At 44.4% G+C, this 16070-nt stretch overlaps 1 protein-coding gene across 8 annotated transcripts in view; it reads right to left on the bottom strand.

Moving 5' to 3' along the window:
- Nucleotides 1-1636: 1636 nt before the first annotated feature.
- Nucleotides 1637-16070, bottom strand: part of DNMT3A (DNA methyltransferase 3 alpha) — a 2120215-nt gene continuing 2105781 nt past the window's right edge. For all 8 annotated transcript variants that reach the window (XM_078650037.1, XM_078650035.1, XM_078650036.1 and 5 more), the window contains one exon: nt 1637-6232. In XM_078650037.1, the coding sequence (XP_078506163.1) occupies nt 6091-6232 (142 nt within the window). In that variant the 3' untranslated portion in view covers nt 1637-6090. The remainder of the gene's footprint in view (nt 6233-16070) is intronic.

Here is a 16070-nt window from a genome sequence, read left to right as displayed (position 1 = left end):
TTGTCCTAGTGTGCAGGCTCTCCAATGAAAATCGGACAAGGCAGTTTATTTCAGAGACAATATTCATAGACATAAAGCAGTACTGGTGCAAAAGGCCGAGATTAACATGTGACAACGTTTTCTGATGTACTGATTTGAGAAACGCTTCAACTATATAGTCAAATGTAACCAAAATATTTTCCAATCATCTGTATACTATATCCCAGCTTACAATGGCCACTCAACTTTGCTGATCCGACTCTTGTGATACAGCCAACACGTAATGACACACGACCATGTTCTAGAACTGTATATTGGAATATGGTTTCACTTCCATATCTACTATTGGAATATGATCTGATGCTACTACATGTTGGCTAAGACATTAACCTTTTCAGAACACTTTACACATACTCTGTTTTAGTGTGAAACGCTGGAATACACGAGCTTTACCTCCTTTAGGAATTCGATATTGATTTTGTCTTCATTACCTAAACTCTGATGAAGTTCCATATGTTCTGGGGCTCGTGTCCTATACTTGACCACATAAAGAGATCTGAAAAGTTTGTTTTCTCAAATGGATTACAAGTAAAGAAAATGTGAGAATTGTTTGCTATTGGAATACATACTGATTACGTTTACCAATAAAATAGTTAGAGTTGGACAAGTCAGAGTGCATCCCAAAACTCTTTGCTGTATAATACTGTTGATCGTACCAACCCTGCTCTTAGGGTGGTCAGAAGCCTTGCAGATAAATCTCTACTGTTGGGACTAATTGCACCACTTTACTTTTTGAAATACAGGACATACAGGACAACATGGTAACTCGGAAGAAAGCACAGTGCGCTAGCCGCAGCTGCTAAGCTTTTTTGGCATGACGCGTTATGAGAGGCTGGGTTTTCAATTTTTTTTCTCTCTCATACTGTTGTCTGACATATATTACTTCAATTGACTGTGGACTCTTAAGCAGCTCCTTTTAAAATTCATGAGGTAATTGGTCTCCTTAAACTGAGTTTTACTATTAATGTTGTTTGAGGATGTGTAATGCATTTACTGAAGTAACACAATAGTTATGTTGCAAGATTTTCTTGTTTTTAGAATTTGCATGAATTCGCAACTTCCAGTATCAACCTGATCTTTGTTTTTGGATTGAGAGTTCAGCTCTGAAAAGTGTGTGTTTTTGCTACAGTGAATAGTTAAAGGATGATACATGTATTTATTTTACTGAACCTCCATCGAGATTCCAGCATGCTGCCACAGTCTTAGGACACTGCCGCTGTGTGGTGTGGATGCGCTCAAAAGACAGCTGAGTATTTAGGGGCAAAGAAGAGAAAGAAACGTCAGACTAAGACTGTCTGGCTTCACCCACTGTAGACCCTTCCTGCCCAAAGTGAGGCATGTAAGAAGAATGGAACACTTTGGGAACAAAACTCTCAATTAGCCGGTGTGTGAACTGGATGTCAAGAACTACTAACATAAATAAAGACATTAGCCCACTAAATTAAAACAGTGCTGGAGATGCATCAGGCAGCCCTGGAAGATGAGTATTCACTATACAAAAGCACTAAGTAGAGACTTTCTGTACTGCTGTGAAATACAAGTGCTGAAGCAAGGGCACTCCTGCATTACACCGAAGACGCAAAAAGCCAACGCATTATGTGCTCGAGGGATTTAAGACAACTTTATTTTCACGATTCAAATATAACTTACAGGTCGTCAAATAAATAAATCACAGCCTCGTATATCACACAGCCTGGAACCAGGAGTAATCTCATACTGAAGACTGGTTGGGCCATACCATGACTAACGACCCGTAGCTAGGACACAGAATCACTGAGGGATAATGGACACAGATATTACTTTCATACAATGCCAGTCTGTGGCTTCTATTCTCTAGTCTGCGTATGCAGTATGCTAGTAATGAAGGCTTCGTACTGCCCACCCTCCCACAATTTTTCCATTGTCAAGTGTATGACTTTTACTCTTTCCAAATAAAATATATTTAATTGAAAATTCCCATGGCCAGCAAACATCATTTAGAGGTGCAAAGTTCTGGAGGCACACAACATCCGTACCTACAACACTCATAGGAGATGCCCATGGCGATTTAAGTTCGCCATAAATGGTCTTGGTAGCATTCTCTGGAAAAATCTGATGATGTGCTTCGATGTAATAGAGTTGATGCCGCTCTAAGCCCTGCTTCAGTGGAACACCTGTCCCTCCTGGGAATTCAATCTTCAACACTGAGAAGTTCACTTAAAGACTGGCAGAGAGCTGTTGGTTCACTTGATATAAATAACAGGCAAAGAAAAAGTGCGTAGAGCATCAAGAAATCCTGCTAATGGCAAGTGCATAATTTCATGAATGCACGTGCACATTAACAAGGCAATACATTAACACATGATTTTTTTCATCGGCGGGTCAAGACCAGGAAACTGAAGGAGTGAATGCAAGATGTTGCAAGATAAAACCCCGGCTCGAACATGTATGTTTGACATTTAAGATAAATGTCAGTGATGAAATACAACTGCCCAAAAAAAAAGGAAACTAAATATCCTGCACCGAAAACAGTTGTTGCATTTTACTTAGGCGCAGTCTTGCCAGCACGAACATTAATTTCAAGATTTTTTTTTTCATTTGAAAATCAAACTTGTGCCCATTATAGCTGCCCCAAAGCAACAGTGGTTGGTCTCATGCCTCTTTGGTAATGGAGGAGGCATTGCAGTCATTCCTCAACCTTCGTCGCGAAGAAAGGAGGAAGCACCCAAATCACTTAAGCTTTTTGGTCACAGGTAACACAAACAAACATAAAAAGAACAAACGTTTCACGTGTGTGAGCCAAAACACACCCCTTGGCATTGTATACTCCATTGTCCCCACCTGAAATGGGCAAGAAAGTTGATTCCATCTCCCTGCCCACGACTCCATATGCTGACACTTGCAACATCAGAAAACATAATTCCTTCCTTGATCAGCCTACAAAAAACAATTTAAAGACTAAATCATTGGGATAAACAAGCAATAGTCCCTTTGACAAATGGCATGGTCACAGACCTTCAGCTAAAATACTATTAAAACTTGAAGTCTGTTTGTTTTTTATGGTATGCATTTATCTTTGTTTATTGGAGTGAGATAGACTGACCCTATGTTCACACAAGTACTAGAAGAAACAAATAAAAAAAATCACATAATTTACAGAGGAACGAAAGCCAAAAGAAAAGCCCATCGTTTCTTCTCACTTCCTCCCGCCTAGCCCAGTCCCCAATAATATAACATGAAAGCGAAAAGAACGAGAGTAAGAAGAGAACTGAAATTCCCCCAGAGGAGACATTCTACATCATACCGATTCAAACTGCCAGGTGAGCTAAAAATGGAGAGGAGGGGGGATATGCTACAGAATCAGCAGCAAGCACCAGAGGAAAAAGGACCCCTGCCCCATTCCTCTCCCCCGCTCCTCCGTAACCACAGTAGGGTTGACTTGTAGCTGCACCCGATCTTGTAGATCATTCAGAACTTGTGGATATTGTGGATTCCTATCCAGCACACATGACAGAAAATCATACTTCTTGGCTTGAAAGCAGATTCTAAAATGCTTTTCCTGTTCACTTGGAAAAACGTGGACATGAGCCCAACAAAACAGAGTTTAAGAAGCTAATTTTTTTCAGCTCATGAACAGATAAGCTAGCTTAAGTTTAATTTCCAAAGAGAACCACGACATTTTGGTATTTCACGATGGATAAGATCCGAATCAGGCCCCAGATTTTATAGGGAAGACCTCTGGGCAGTCATGTTTTTTTTTCCAACTCCCATCAAAAGCATTTGATATTATTATAATTAGATTCTGCTTTCCCCAATAAAACATAACAAACAGGACTGATCAGACCATGCATCATGTTTCCGGAATGCCATTCTCCTAGCTACTATCTTCAAATCCAGAGCATACTAATGATCCACTGCGAATGGCAATGCTATCTGGTTCCACAGCTTTCAGTGCTCTGAAGCTAAAGATATACGCTCTAACAGGGTGACTGCACAGAGTAGTTCTGTTATAATGCTGCAAGCGAGTATAAAGCTCACAACGTCTGCAAATCTAGCCACAGGAGAAAAACACACAATATATTTTCTCTGAACCCCTAACAGAGAGTAGACAATGTTCAATGCTTACATCATTGAGCCGGCTCAGGTAGTCCATAAATAAATAAAAACAATGCAATCTATTTTCTAGGAAACGGAGTCTGAAATGTTTTGGCAGTTCCAGTACATGACATAGCACTGACTCTTGCATGTGCAATGTAACTTCTTCATTTCCAATTACATAAGGATGGGTGGATGTAGTAATGATAATCTGTCCTCTGCCAAAATGAAATGGCAATTTGGAGCTAAAAAAGAAAAAGAAAGCATGGCCTGCTCCTAGAGCTCCCATGAAAAGAAAATGGAGCCGAACAGGCATGAATGGGTCAGGTGGTCATTAAATCTAAAAATATTTTGCAATAACAGAAAAAATAAAAACGATTTTAAAAAAGAGGAGGTGTGTTGAACTCCTCACATGTTATTTATAAAACTGCAGTGTGTGTTTTGTTGGTTTAAACAGAGATGACCAAAAACATCGCTTCTCCATCCCTGGGAAGTTTGGCTGTTCAGTGTCTGCTGCCGGTAAGGTTACAGTAATGCAGAACACAGTCTGTGGGGGGGCAGATCACTACACCACACACACAGAGAGCACCAGTAAAGCACCATGTTTGAGAAATAGCTTCCGCTGTCTCCGACTGGATCAACTGAAATGTTTTGAATTGCCCTCCTCTGCCTTTTGATTCCCCTTATCCCTCCCGCGTACAAAAATGTTATGATTTGGAAAGACATGATGAGACAGTGATGTAGAGCGATCGGAGATGGAGAGCAGAAAAGATGCAATTGGGAACCAAACTACATTTGTAGAAAACAAGGCCTGTAGGTTATTGCATCATCACTTTGGAAGTTCTCAACCCAGCGAGCTCTGCCCAGCCCCCTTCAAGTAACCCATTTCTGAACCTTTAAGTAGGTTTTAGCCCACTACATATGATCCCCTCTTTTCTTGTTTCCATTATTAAGGCAACATGGAAGCTGATGTTTTTAATCATCCCGCTGCTGGAAAGCACCATTATGTAGTTGTGTTGTACAGTAGCAGTAATAGTACCAATTAGACGCTGACACGCATACACATATGTATGTTTATAAATCTACTTCAGCAGATGCCTTGAGCCATACATGTGTGTGCGTGTTAAGTAGTCATGTGTGTCATTGTATACATATGCATGTGCAGGTAAAGCACCTACATATCTGTATATGCACTTTTACATACATGTACATGTATGTATACATAAATATAAAGATCTGTAGATGGAGACATGTACACTCCCATATGTATAAACTGTAAACAAGAGGTAAGAGCGGCTTGTAGGAACTGTCTCTTTGTGGTCTCCTTTGAGTTAGGCACCAGAAATCCTTTAAAAAATGTGGTCAGAGTTCGCTTTTCAATTTCTGCTTTCCCTGGAAGTATTTTCTTTTAGCACCCGTTCTCAGTACTACTACAACATTTACGGAATGCACAGCTGGAAGTCAGGCGCTGCTGCTGGCCCATTCGTTATATCCACTTAGTCTATTCCTACTTGTGCTCTAAAACGAGACCAGTTCAGAGACGAGAAAGAAGATGTATATTCAGATCTTCTTTCTTTTCATTCCCCTCTCGCTTGTTTTCCTTTGAGCTTTTTTTATCTTGTATTCATTTTTACAGCACCGCTAAGATAGTAAAAGCCTTTGTCTCAAATACAGCTTGAGAACAAATAAGAAAACAGACAAATCCTTTCCAATCCGCCCCAATAAAATAGCTAAAAATTGTACAAGTTTTACCAAAACAAACAAAAAATTAAATAGGATAAAAGTGTAACAATTAACAGGAATTTACGTAAAAAACATCTGCTCAAATGCAATTCTTTGTCGTTCCAAAAACCGGTGTTGACTCCTCCTGCTTTTCCTAGATTTACGTTCCACTTTGTCGGGTTTATTTTCTGCCCATTTTGTGTTTGCTTCAGTTCCTGTTGCTTCGCCGTGCGTCTTCCAGTCTTTTTTCTTTCATTAGACGCAGGCGAAATATTCCTTGAGTGGTGCAAACAAGTGGCGGATAACTGGAACGCTCCATGATCTTCCCAGGAGGCGCTGCCTTGCCAATCGGCTCATATTGGACACGTCTGTGTAATGGACAGGGAATCCAAAAACCCTGCAGAAGAATGGGAAAATGGGAGTTAGTCAACATGGGACGAGGGAATGCACAACATAAGTTTTGGAAACTTTCTTAAGTAGATGTCACATGAACCAACCAACTTACTTAGACGTTGGTAGCACAAATTCTCAGATCACCCAACAGTTCATAAATGCCCTTTGAAAATTATTCCTAAACCGAGGATTTCTCTCCTTTTTGGCTAATCGATTTTGGATCAAATTGAAATGAATTGGAATTTGTTTTCTGTTCTCTCTTTTTTTCTCATTTTAAGCAGCTACTCAATGTATTTTTTTATTTTTGCTCAATAGATTTGTTTTTAAAAAAGCCTTCCTTTTTCGAGGGCTTCATAAACCATCTCAGGATCTCTCTAAAGACTCCTCTTTACATATGATTATATCACATTTAGGGCGCTCCAGGTGAATGTTTAAATCCTTCAGGTTCTGAAAGCAGGGTCTTCTGTTGTTCCAGAACATGAACAAGGCAAACAAAAAGTGATGGGTGGAATGCTTGAATTAACCTCAGCCTTTAGGTCAATCAATAACATCGTGAAATCAACTTTTTCAACTAAAAATAAATAATACTCAGGAACTATTCCTGAGTCCATCTCGCCGCCAGCCTTTTCCTTTACATGAAATTAGCATATATTCATTATTCAAAAGCAGTTAACATATTTTAAAGGTGCTTTTAGCTGCACAGCCAATTTCTCACTTTAAACTAAGGATTACGACATTAAGTCATCAACCTCTTGCTCCTGTACCACAGAAAATCTGTATTTTTTGCAAAGCTGCAATAATAAGTACTTTTACAAGATGTAATATTTTTTACTTGGTGGCGAACTGTGTATAGTTCACTAGTGATTATTCTGAGCAGGAAGGGCTATTTACTCAGTGTTCCCCACCAAACGTTCTTGGACATTGTTAGCCATTATATGTTTTTCTTATCCTGGCTCTCAGTTAATTTTGGTTCTTCAAGCTATGTGAAGTGTTTTGATGTCTTGCTGACCTTGTACGTGCTATATCAGGCTTCTCCGATAAGTAGTTCGTGAGCTACTGGTTGCTCTCAAGCTACGAGCAAGTAGCTCTCCTGTGCTGCCTAGCCTGCTAGATTAGAAGTTCTTGCTTCGTTGAAATAATATATGCAAAATTGAAAAGCATGTTTTCGAGATGAACATGTGTTTAAACTCAAACTAATGTTTGGTGAAAATGGTTTATTTTGCAAGATATATTTAAAGTTTATGTTTGAATGATAAATCATGCAGCGCTGGAGAGACCTATTACTAATGGTATTACCTTGGTGCCAGGGGAATTGTAGTTATGACTGTTCTATATTATCCATGTAGAGGTATTTCAAATTAATAAAGACTTTTTTTTACAACAATGCTGGCTATCATGCCTGAAGAACTGAGGCGATGCGGCTGGTAATCTTGCATATTGTGGCCAATAATATAATCTTGTCTGATGTGGTCACTATTACAATACTAATATTGGCAGCTCGGGATGATTTTCAGAGAGCATAAGTAGCTCTTTTTTACGGAGACCCCTGTGCTATATACATCTATTACAAACAAGCATTTGCAATGCAATAGGTCTCGCATTAGGAAAGTTTGAGCTATTGGTATTGTAAATGACCATTTTTTTATTTATGTGTTGGTTTTGAAAATAGCGAAATTAATAGCTTTGTCATTTACAATGCCAATAGTTATAACTTTCGCAAATGTGACACCTATAGCTTTTGTAATGCAATGTGTGTTGTATTTACGTGACTTAGATGTATTGATATTACAAATAACAATGGCTTTTAATTTTTTCTAATAATACTTAAATAAAAGTTCTAGTAATTTATGATAGCAATAGCTTAAACTTTTGTAAATAACTTTTGTGAAGATTATGTTCAGTGTATTTTATTGTGACGGAAATCCAAAAACAGAAGTGAAATATTAACGTCTTTTTGTGACATTTGTAATAAAGCTTGAAACATTGATTGAACATATTTGAACTAGTTGTTGTTGAATGGTTGCACAGATTGATGCTGTGGTTGCACAGATTGATGCTGTGGTGGCGCTGAGTGATGCTGTGGTGTCGACGAGTGATGCTGTGGTGTCGACGAGTGATGCTGTGGTGTCGACGAGTGATGCTGTGGTGTCGACGAGTGATGCTGTGGTGTCGACGAGTGATGCTGTGGTGTCGACGAGTGATGCTGTGGTGTCGACGAGTGATGCTGTGGTGTCGACGAGTGATGCTGTGGTGTCGACGAGTGATGCTGTGGTGTCGACGAGTGATGCTGTGGTGTCGACGAGTGATGCTGTGGTGTCGACGAGTGATGCTGTGGTGTCGACGAGTGATGCTGTGGTGTCGACGAGTGATGTTGTGGTGTCGACGAGTGATGTTGTGGTGTCGACGAGTGATGTTGTGTCGACGAGTGATGTTGTGGTGTCGACGAGTGATGTTGTGGTGTCGACGAGTGATGTTGTGGTGTCGACGAGTGATGTTGTGGTGTCGACGAGTGATGCTGTGGTGTCGACGAGTGATGCTGTGGTGTCGACGAGTGATGCTGTGGTGTCGACGAGTGATGCTGTGGTGTCGACGAGTGATGCTGTGGTGTCGACGAGTGATGTTGTGGTGTCGACGAGTGATGCTGTGGCGTTCAGTGATGCTGTGGCGTTCAGTGATGCTGTGGCGTTCAGTGATGCTGTGGCGTCGACGAGTGATGTGGTGTCGACGAGTGATGCTGTGGTGTCGACGAGTGATGCTGTGGTGTCGACGAGTGATGCTGTGGTGTCGACGAGTGATGCTGTGGTGTCGACGAGTGATGCTGTGGTGTCGACGAGTGATGCTGTGGTGTCGACGAGTGATGCTGTGGTGTCGACGAGTGATGCTGTGGTGTCGACGAGTGATGCTGTGGTGTCGACGAGTGATGCTGTGGTGTCGACGAGTGATGCTGTGGTGTCGACGAGTGATGCTGTGGTGTCGACGAGTGATGTTGTGGTGTCGACGAGTGATGTTGTGGTGTCGACGAGTGATGTTGTGGTGTCGACGAGTGATGTTGTGGTGTCGACGAGTGATGTTGTGGTGTCGACGAGTGATGTTGTGGTGTCGACGAGTGATGTTGTGGTGTCGACGAGTGATGCTGTGGTGTCGACGAGTGATGCTGTGGTGTCGACGAGTGATGCTGTGGCGTTCAGTGATGCTGTGGCGTTCAGTGATGCTGTGGCGTTCAGTGATGCTGTGGCGTTCAGTGATGCTGTGGCGTTCAGTGATGCTGTGGCGTTCAGTGATGCTGTGGCGTTCAGTGATGCTGTGGCGTTCAGTGATGCTGTGGCGTTCAGTGATGCTGTGGCGTTCAGTGATGCTGTGGTGTTCAGTGATGCTGTGGTGTTCAGTGATGCTGTGGTGTTCAGTGATGCTGTGGTGTTCATAGATAGAATGAGGGTGATAGAGTAATTATGTGGCGTGTAATTATGTGGCACTGGTATTTGGAGTGTATGTTGCGATGAGCGCAGTGTAAATATGTAGCATATAATTATGTGGAACTGAGTGGTATTTGGAGTGTATGTTGCATTTAGTGCAGTGTAAATATGTGGCATGTAATAATGTGGCACTGAGTGGTATTTGGAGTGTATGTTGTGTTGAACGCAGTGTAATTATGTAGCATATAATTATGTGGCACTGAGTGGTATTATGAGGAGTGTATGTTGTATTCAGTAGAGTGTAAATGTGTGGCGTGTAATTATGTGGCACTGGGTGGTATTTGGAGTGTATGTTGCATTTAATGCAGTGTAATTATGTGGCATATAATTATGTGGCACTGAGTGGTATTTGGAGTGTATGTTGCGATCAGCGCAATGTAATTATGTGGCACTGAGTGGCATTATGAGGAGTGTATGTTGTATTCAGTAGAGTGTAATTGTGTGGCGTGTAATTATGTGGCACTGAGTGGTATTGTTTGGAGTGCATGTTGCATTGTAATTATGTAGCATATAATTATGTGGCACTGAGTGGTATTGTGTGTTGCATTCAGTAGAGTGTAATTACGTGGTGTGTAACTATGTGGAACAGAGTGGTATTTGTAGTGTATGTTGTGTTGATCGCAGTGTAAACATGTAGCATATAATTTTGTGGCACTGAGTGGTATTGTGTGGAGTGTATGTTGTATTAAGTAGAGTGTAATTACGTGGTGTGTAACTATGTGGCACAGAGTGGTATTTGTAGTGTATGTTGCGTTGAGCGCAGTGTAATTATGTAGCATTTACTTAAGTGGCACTGAGTGGTATTGTGTGGAGTGTGTGGTGCATTCAGTAGAGTGTAATTATGTGGCATGTAATTATGTGGCACTGAGTGGTATTTGGCGTGTATGTTGCATTGAGTGCAGTGTAATTATGTGGCACGGAGTGGTATTTGGAGTGTATGTTGCTTTGAGTAGAGTGTAATTATGTTGTAGAGTGTAATTGGTGCTGCTGGATCTCTCCGCGGCATTTGACACCGTGTGTCATAGTCAACTGCTGTCGCGTGTGAGAGATCTAGGCATAGGGGGAACCGCACTAGGCTGGCTTACTTCTTTCCTGCAGGATAGATCGCAGAAAGTACAGCTTTCAGACCTAGTATCAACATCAGCGGCCATCACCTGTGGAGTGCCGCAAGGGTCGGCGCTCTCGCCGCTCCTTTTTAATATCTATCTACAGCCTCTGATTTCCACACTTAACAAGATGGAGTGTCAGATATATAACTATGCTGATGACACACAGATCATTATTCAAATAGAGGATACTCCTGGAGCTCAAGCACGTCTGCACAACATCTTGAGATTCACGGTAAACTGGATGACTGCCAACTCCCTGAAGATTAATCCTGATAAAACAGAGGTGCTGCCAATTACCATCGCTGGCAGCCCCTGGCATGATGGATTTTGGCCTGGGGAGTTGGGCAGGACGCCAGTTCCAGCAACCGTGGTGAAAAGCCTGGGTATCCTCATTGATGGAAATTTGTCCATGAGAAAGCAGGTGCCTACTGTGGTGGGTACATGCATAGGCCTTCTCAGGCAACTGCGTAGAATTTCAAATCTACTGTCCTTTTCTACTTTAAGGAGCGCAGTGACAGCCATAATTCTGGGGCGACTGGACTATGGCAATGCGTTGTATCTGGGCTTACCCCAGCAACAACTTTCACGGCTTCAAACAGTGACGAACGATGCAGCAAGACTGATCTATAGGAAACCTAGGAGGGCGCATGCATCTCCTCTTTTGCGCCAGCTGCATTGGCTTCCTGTTAGGCAGAGGGCATTGTTCAAAGGCCTTTGTATTTCCCATAAGGCCATTTACGGCAATGCACCGAACTACATTAAAAATAGACTATCGAGGTACATCCCAGGCAGGGCACTGAGGTCGTCTGAGGCCACGCTCCTGACAATCCCTCGGTATCGCTTATCGACCCAGGGTGGTCGAGCATTTTCTACTCTACTTCCGGCAGCATGGAATAAACTTCCTTCAGATCTACGGAAGGAATCAAAGTTGCTGCCATTTCGACGGATGCTAAAAACAATAATGTTCCGAGAGGCCTGGGGAGAGTTGTAGTGGAGTTGCCTGCTCTATGGAGTTGTCCGTTTTGTCTGGTACAAGCGCTTAGAGACCCCCGGGTGATAACGCGCTGTATAAACCGAAATAAATAAAATAAATAAATAAATAAATAAATTATGTGGCATGTAATTATGTGGCACTGAGTGGTATTTGGCGTGTATGTTGCATTGAGTGCAGTGTGATTATGTGGCACTGAGTGGTATTTGTAGTGTATGTTGCATTGAGTAGAGTGTAATTATGTTGCGTGTAATTATGTGGCACTGAGTGGTATTTGGAGTGTATGTTGCGTTGAGCGCAGTGCAATTATGTGGCGTGTAATTATGTGGCACTGAGTGGTATTTTGAGTGTATGTTGCATTGAGTGCACTGTAATTATGTGGTGTGTAATTATGTGGCAATGAGTGGTATTTGGAGTGTATATTACATTGAGTGCAGTGTAATTATGTGGGGTGTAATTATGTGGCACTGAGTGGTATTTGGAGTGTATTTTGCATTGAGGGTGCAGAGTGTGTGAGGGTGCAGTGTGTGTGAGGGGGCAGAGTATGTGAGGGGGCAGAGTATGTGAGGGGGCAGAGTGTGTGAGGGTGCAGAGTGTGTGGCCTAAAGTAGTTTGAGGGCGCAGTGTGTGTGGCCTAAAATAGTGTGAGGGTGCAGTGTGTGTGGCCTAAAGTATTGTGAGGGCACAGTGTGCGTGGCCTAAAGTAGTGTGAGGGCGCAGTGTGTGTGGCCTAAAGTAGTGGGAGGGCGCAGTGTGTGTGAGGGTGCAGTGTGTGAGGCCTAAAGTAGTATGAGGGCGCAGTGTGTGTGGCCTAAAATAGTGTGAGGGTGCAGTGTGTGTGGCCTAAAGTAGTGTGAGGGTGCAGTGTGTAGGAGGGTGCGAGGGTGCAGAGTGTGTGAGGGTGCAGTGTGCGTGGCCTAAAGTAGTGTGAGACTGCAGTGTGCATGGCCTAAAGTAGTGTGAGGGCGCAGTCTGTGTGGCGTAAAGTAGTGTGAGGGCGCAGTGTGTGTGGCCTAAAGTAGTGTGAGGGTGCAGTGTGTATGAGGGTGCAGAGTGTGTGAGACCTACTGCATTGCAAATGCTTGTTTGTTGTTTCACCCCTTCTAAGAGCCCCTGCAGCTCGACTCTGCCGATTGCCTAAAGAGTGTGTGGCCTAAAGTAGTTTGAGGGCGCAGTGTGTGTGGCCTAAAATAGTGTGAGGGTGCAGTGTGTGTGGCCTAAAGTAGTGTGAGGGTGCAGTGTGTGTGGCCTAAAGTAGTGTGAGGGCGCAGTGTGTGGCTTTAAGTAGTGTGAGGGTGCAGTGTGTGTGAGGGTGCAGATTGTGTGAGGGTGCAGAGTGTGTGAGGGCGCAGTGTGTGTGGCCTAAAATAGTGTGAGGGTGCAGTGTGTGTGGCCTAAAGTAGTGTGAGGGTGCAGTGTGTGTGGCCTAAAGTAGTGTGAGGGCGCAGTGTGTGGCCTTAAGTAGTGTGAGGGTGCAGTGTGTGTGAGGGTGCAGATTGTGTGAGGGTGCATAGTGTGTGAGGGCGCAGTGTGTGTGGCCTAAAGTAGTGCGAGGGCGCAGCGAGCGTGGCCTAAAGTAGTGTGAGGGCGCAGTGTGTGTGGCCTAAAGTAGTGTGAGGGCACAGTGTGCGTGGCCTAAAGTAGTGTGAGGGCGCAGTGTGTGTGGCCTAAAGTAGTGGGAGGGCGCAGTGTGTGTGAGGGTGCAGTGTGTGAGGCCTAAAGTAGTATGAGGGCGCAGTGTGTGTGGCCTAAAATAGTGTGAGGGTGCAGTGTGTGTGGCCTAAAGTAGTGTGAGGGTGCAGTGTGTAGGAGGGTGCGAGGGTGCAGAGTGTGTGAGGGTGCAGTGTGCGTGGCCTAAAGTAGTGTGAGACTGCAGTGTGCATGGCCTAAAGTAGTGTGAGGGCGCAGTCTGTGTGGCGTAAAGTAGTGTGAGGGCGCAGTGTGTGTGGCCTAAAGTAGTGTGAGGGTGCAGTGTGTATGAGGGTGCAGAGTGTGTGAGACCTACTGCATTGCAAATGCTTGTTTGTTGTTTCACCCCTTCTAAGAGCCCCTGCAGCTCGACTCTGCCGATTGCCTAAAGATTCAGCCCCCGCCCCCCCGAAAACATTTCTTAGCCCCCCCCCCCCCCCCCCCACCCCCCGAAATTTGACTCTAGTTGTGCCTCTGCTTCTGAGTGTGGGGATTGACTTGGGGGTCAGAGGGAAACGTGTCCAGTTGATAGCGGATGGAGAGATCACATTTAGGGCGCCGCATATGGTGGGTGTGAACAGGTCATAAGGTCAGTAAGTTAGTGGGCTGAACCACTTTGAAAACAGTTGTCAAAAGTTTATAGAGGACCCTATTTACAACTGAGAACGACCCAGTTTTGTGTGAGAAAGACATTGGAAAGAGTTTGCCAGGGCAAGCTAAATAAAATCTGGGTTACAATTGGGAGAAGGAATATTGAGGAAGCTCTACGCAGGCGACCGTGGAATTAATCTAATGACAATGTAAGTTTTTAGGAAAAGTTAAAAAAAATGTTAGTTACTCTTTAGGCTGGCTGTCACTTTAAGCGGCTGCGCATGTTTCTCTATAGCAGGCTTCATAGACCTGGCATTTCACCCTGCTGCGTGATTTTTATGAAGCAAGAGCAAGGGACAGGCAGAGGGAGGCAAACCTTCCTTCCTGGTGCGTGCCTCTGCAGTACATGGCGGAATAAACGTGCATCATTTGTCAGGCCTTGGATGGGCCTTGCCAAAGCACGGTTTCAGTGCGAGGCTGTGAGAAGTTGGCCTGATGTGCAGTGTTCACTATTCTAGTGATCACTATATATCAGTCCAAACAACCCTTATTGATGATTGGTTGTAAGTCAACCTTATAGACCAGCTATCCTAGTAGCATGGATACGAGCAGTCTAAGGCTAAGACTCTAGAGGGCGTGTTAAGCCAGCTGTTTTACCATCACATTACCCCTTGAACACCCAGTGAAAGGACACCACACAAGTGTTATGAAAATAAACAATGTATTTATTAGAATCACAACAACCCTGTACTCTTTATGAGGACAGGGTGCTAGGCACACAACAAAACTCTTACGAAAATACTTTTAAGTTAGCACGTTACACAAATGCCCGAGGGGCACGAAAAACCATATACGCTAAAAGTGGAATGCGAATTACTAGCAGGTAAGTAACAGTTCTAATAGGCTTTGGAATCGCTAGGACTGGACTAGGGAATCGTTAGATTACTACTAGGAGGCCCAGGGGACTCGGGTGCAGAGGGTGCACTCTCACGCGGGATGCGGGACAAAGTCTATGGAGGCTAGTAAAGGCAAAGTTAGTGTTCACGGGCGAACCCGACCTGGTAGGGAGAAAACGACAGTGGATCCTGACCCTTGGATAGTGAGGCTATGCTGGGACACCGGAGTGCCGAAGTTACCTAGCCCAGGGGCTGCAGCTGCATAGGTCTGAAAAGACGTCGGGGATCTCGTTGCCGGACCAGGAGCCTGGAAGGAAGAAGTTGCTGGCAGGCGACCAGTGAAGGAAAGTTCGATGGATCCAAGCCTGGATCAAGGAAGAAGAAACCTGAAAGCAGAGGGGACCAAGTTCTTGAATCACTAGCCAGTGATTAAGTGGGCACCAGGATGGCACCGGGCGAAGTCACCGCAGTCAGGTGAGTGGGCGCTGCTGGGCTCTGCAGTCTCTCGGACCAGGAGGCGTTGTCGGCGACCAGGATGGAGGTGCGAGCTGTCCCACGAAGGATGAAGTCGTTGGCGTCGAAGTTACCCAGGATTGGGCAACAAGCCTTGGCTAATTCAAGCCCACGCGGTGGACTCAAAATGGCGTCTTGAGTGGACCAGGAGGGTCCAGGGTGCTCCTCTTCGGGAAGGGAGCAAGGGCCAGTCTGGAGCAACCAGACCAGCAGCAGAAATGTCGTCGGGCGTCGTCAGGGAGGCCACAAGCCAACGGGCTAGTAGCCAAACAACGCGGTGAGCAGCGGAAAGCAGAAGGGCCCCACGCAGATCGTGGAGATGCTGGGGGGCTGCACTTCGGAGCTGGAGCTGCTCAGAGTCGGGGCTTCTCGGACCCCAAAGCACTCACCAGTGGAATACTCGGTGGGCTTGCTGTGCAGAAGTCGTGCAGTCTTGGCGATGGCCGGTCCCTCGAGGTCTCGTCGCACCCACGGTTCTCAGCTGTGCTGTAGAGGTGGGTAGAGGTCAGAGGTGCCAGGGAAGCCGGGTCTCGTCGAGCTGGGCAGTCGGATTCCGGAGGAAGGACGTGCAGCAGACCGC

Source organism: Lissotriton helveticus, chromosome 6 (genome assembly GCF_964261635.1).
Source record: "Lissotriton helveticus chromosome 6, aLisHel1.1, whole genome shotgun sequence".
Lineage (NCBI taxonomy): Eukaryota > Metazoa > Chordata > Amphibia > Caudata > Salamandridae > Lissotriton > Lissotriton helveticus.
Note: the sequence above shows the minus strand (reverse complement) of the source record. Positions and strands in the feature narration are given on the sequence as shown.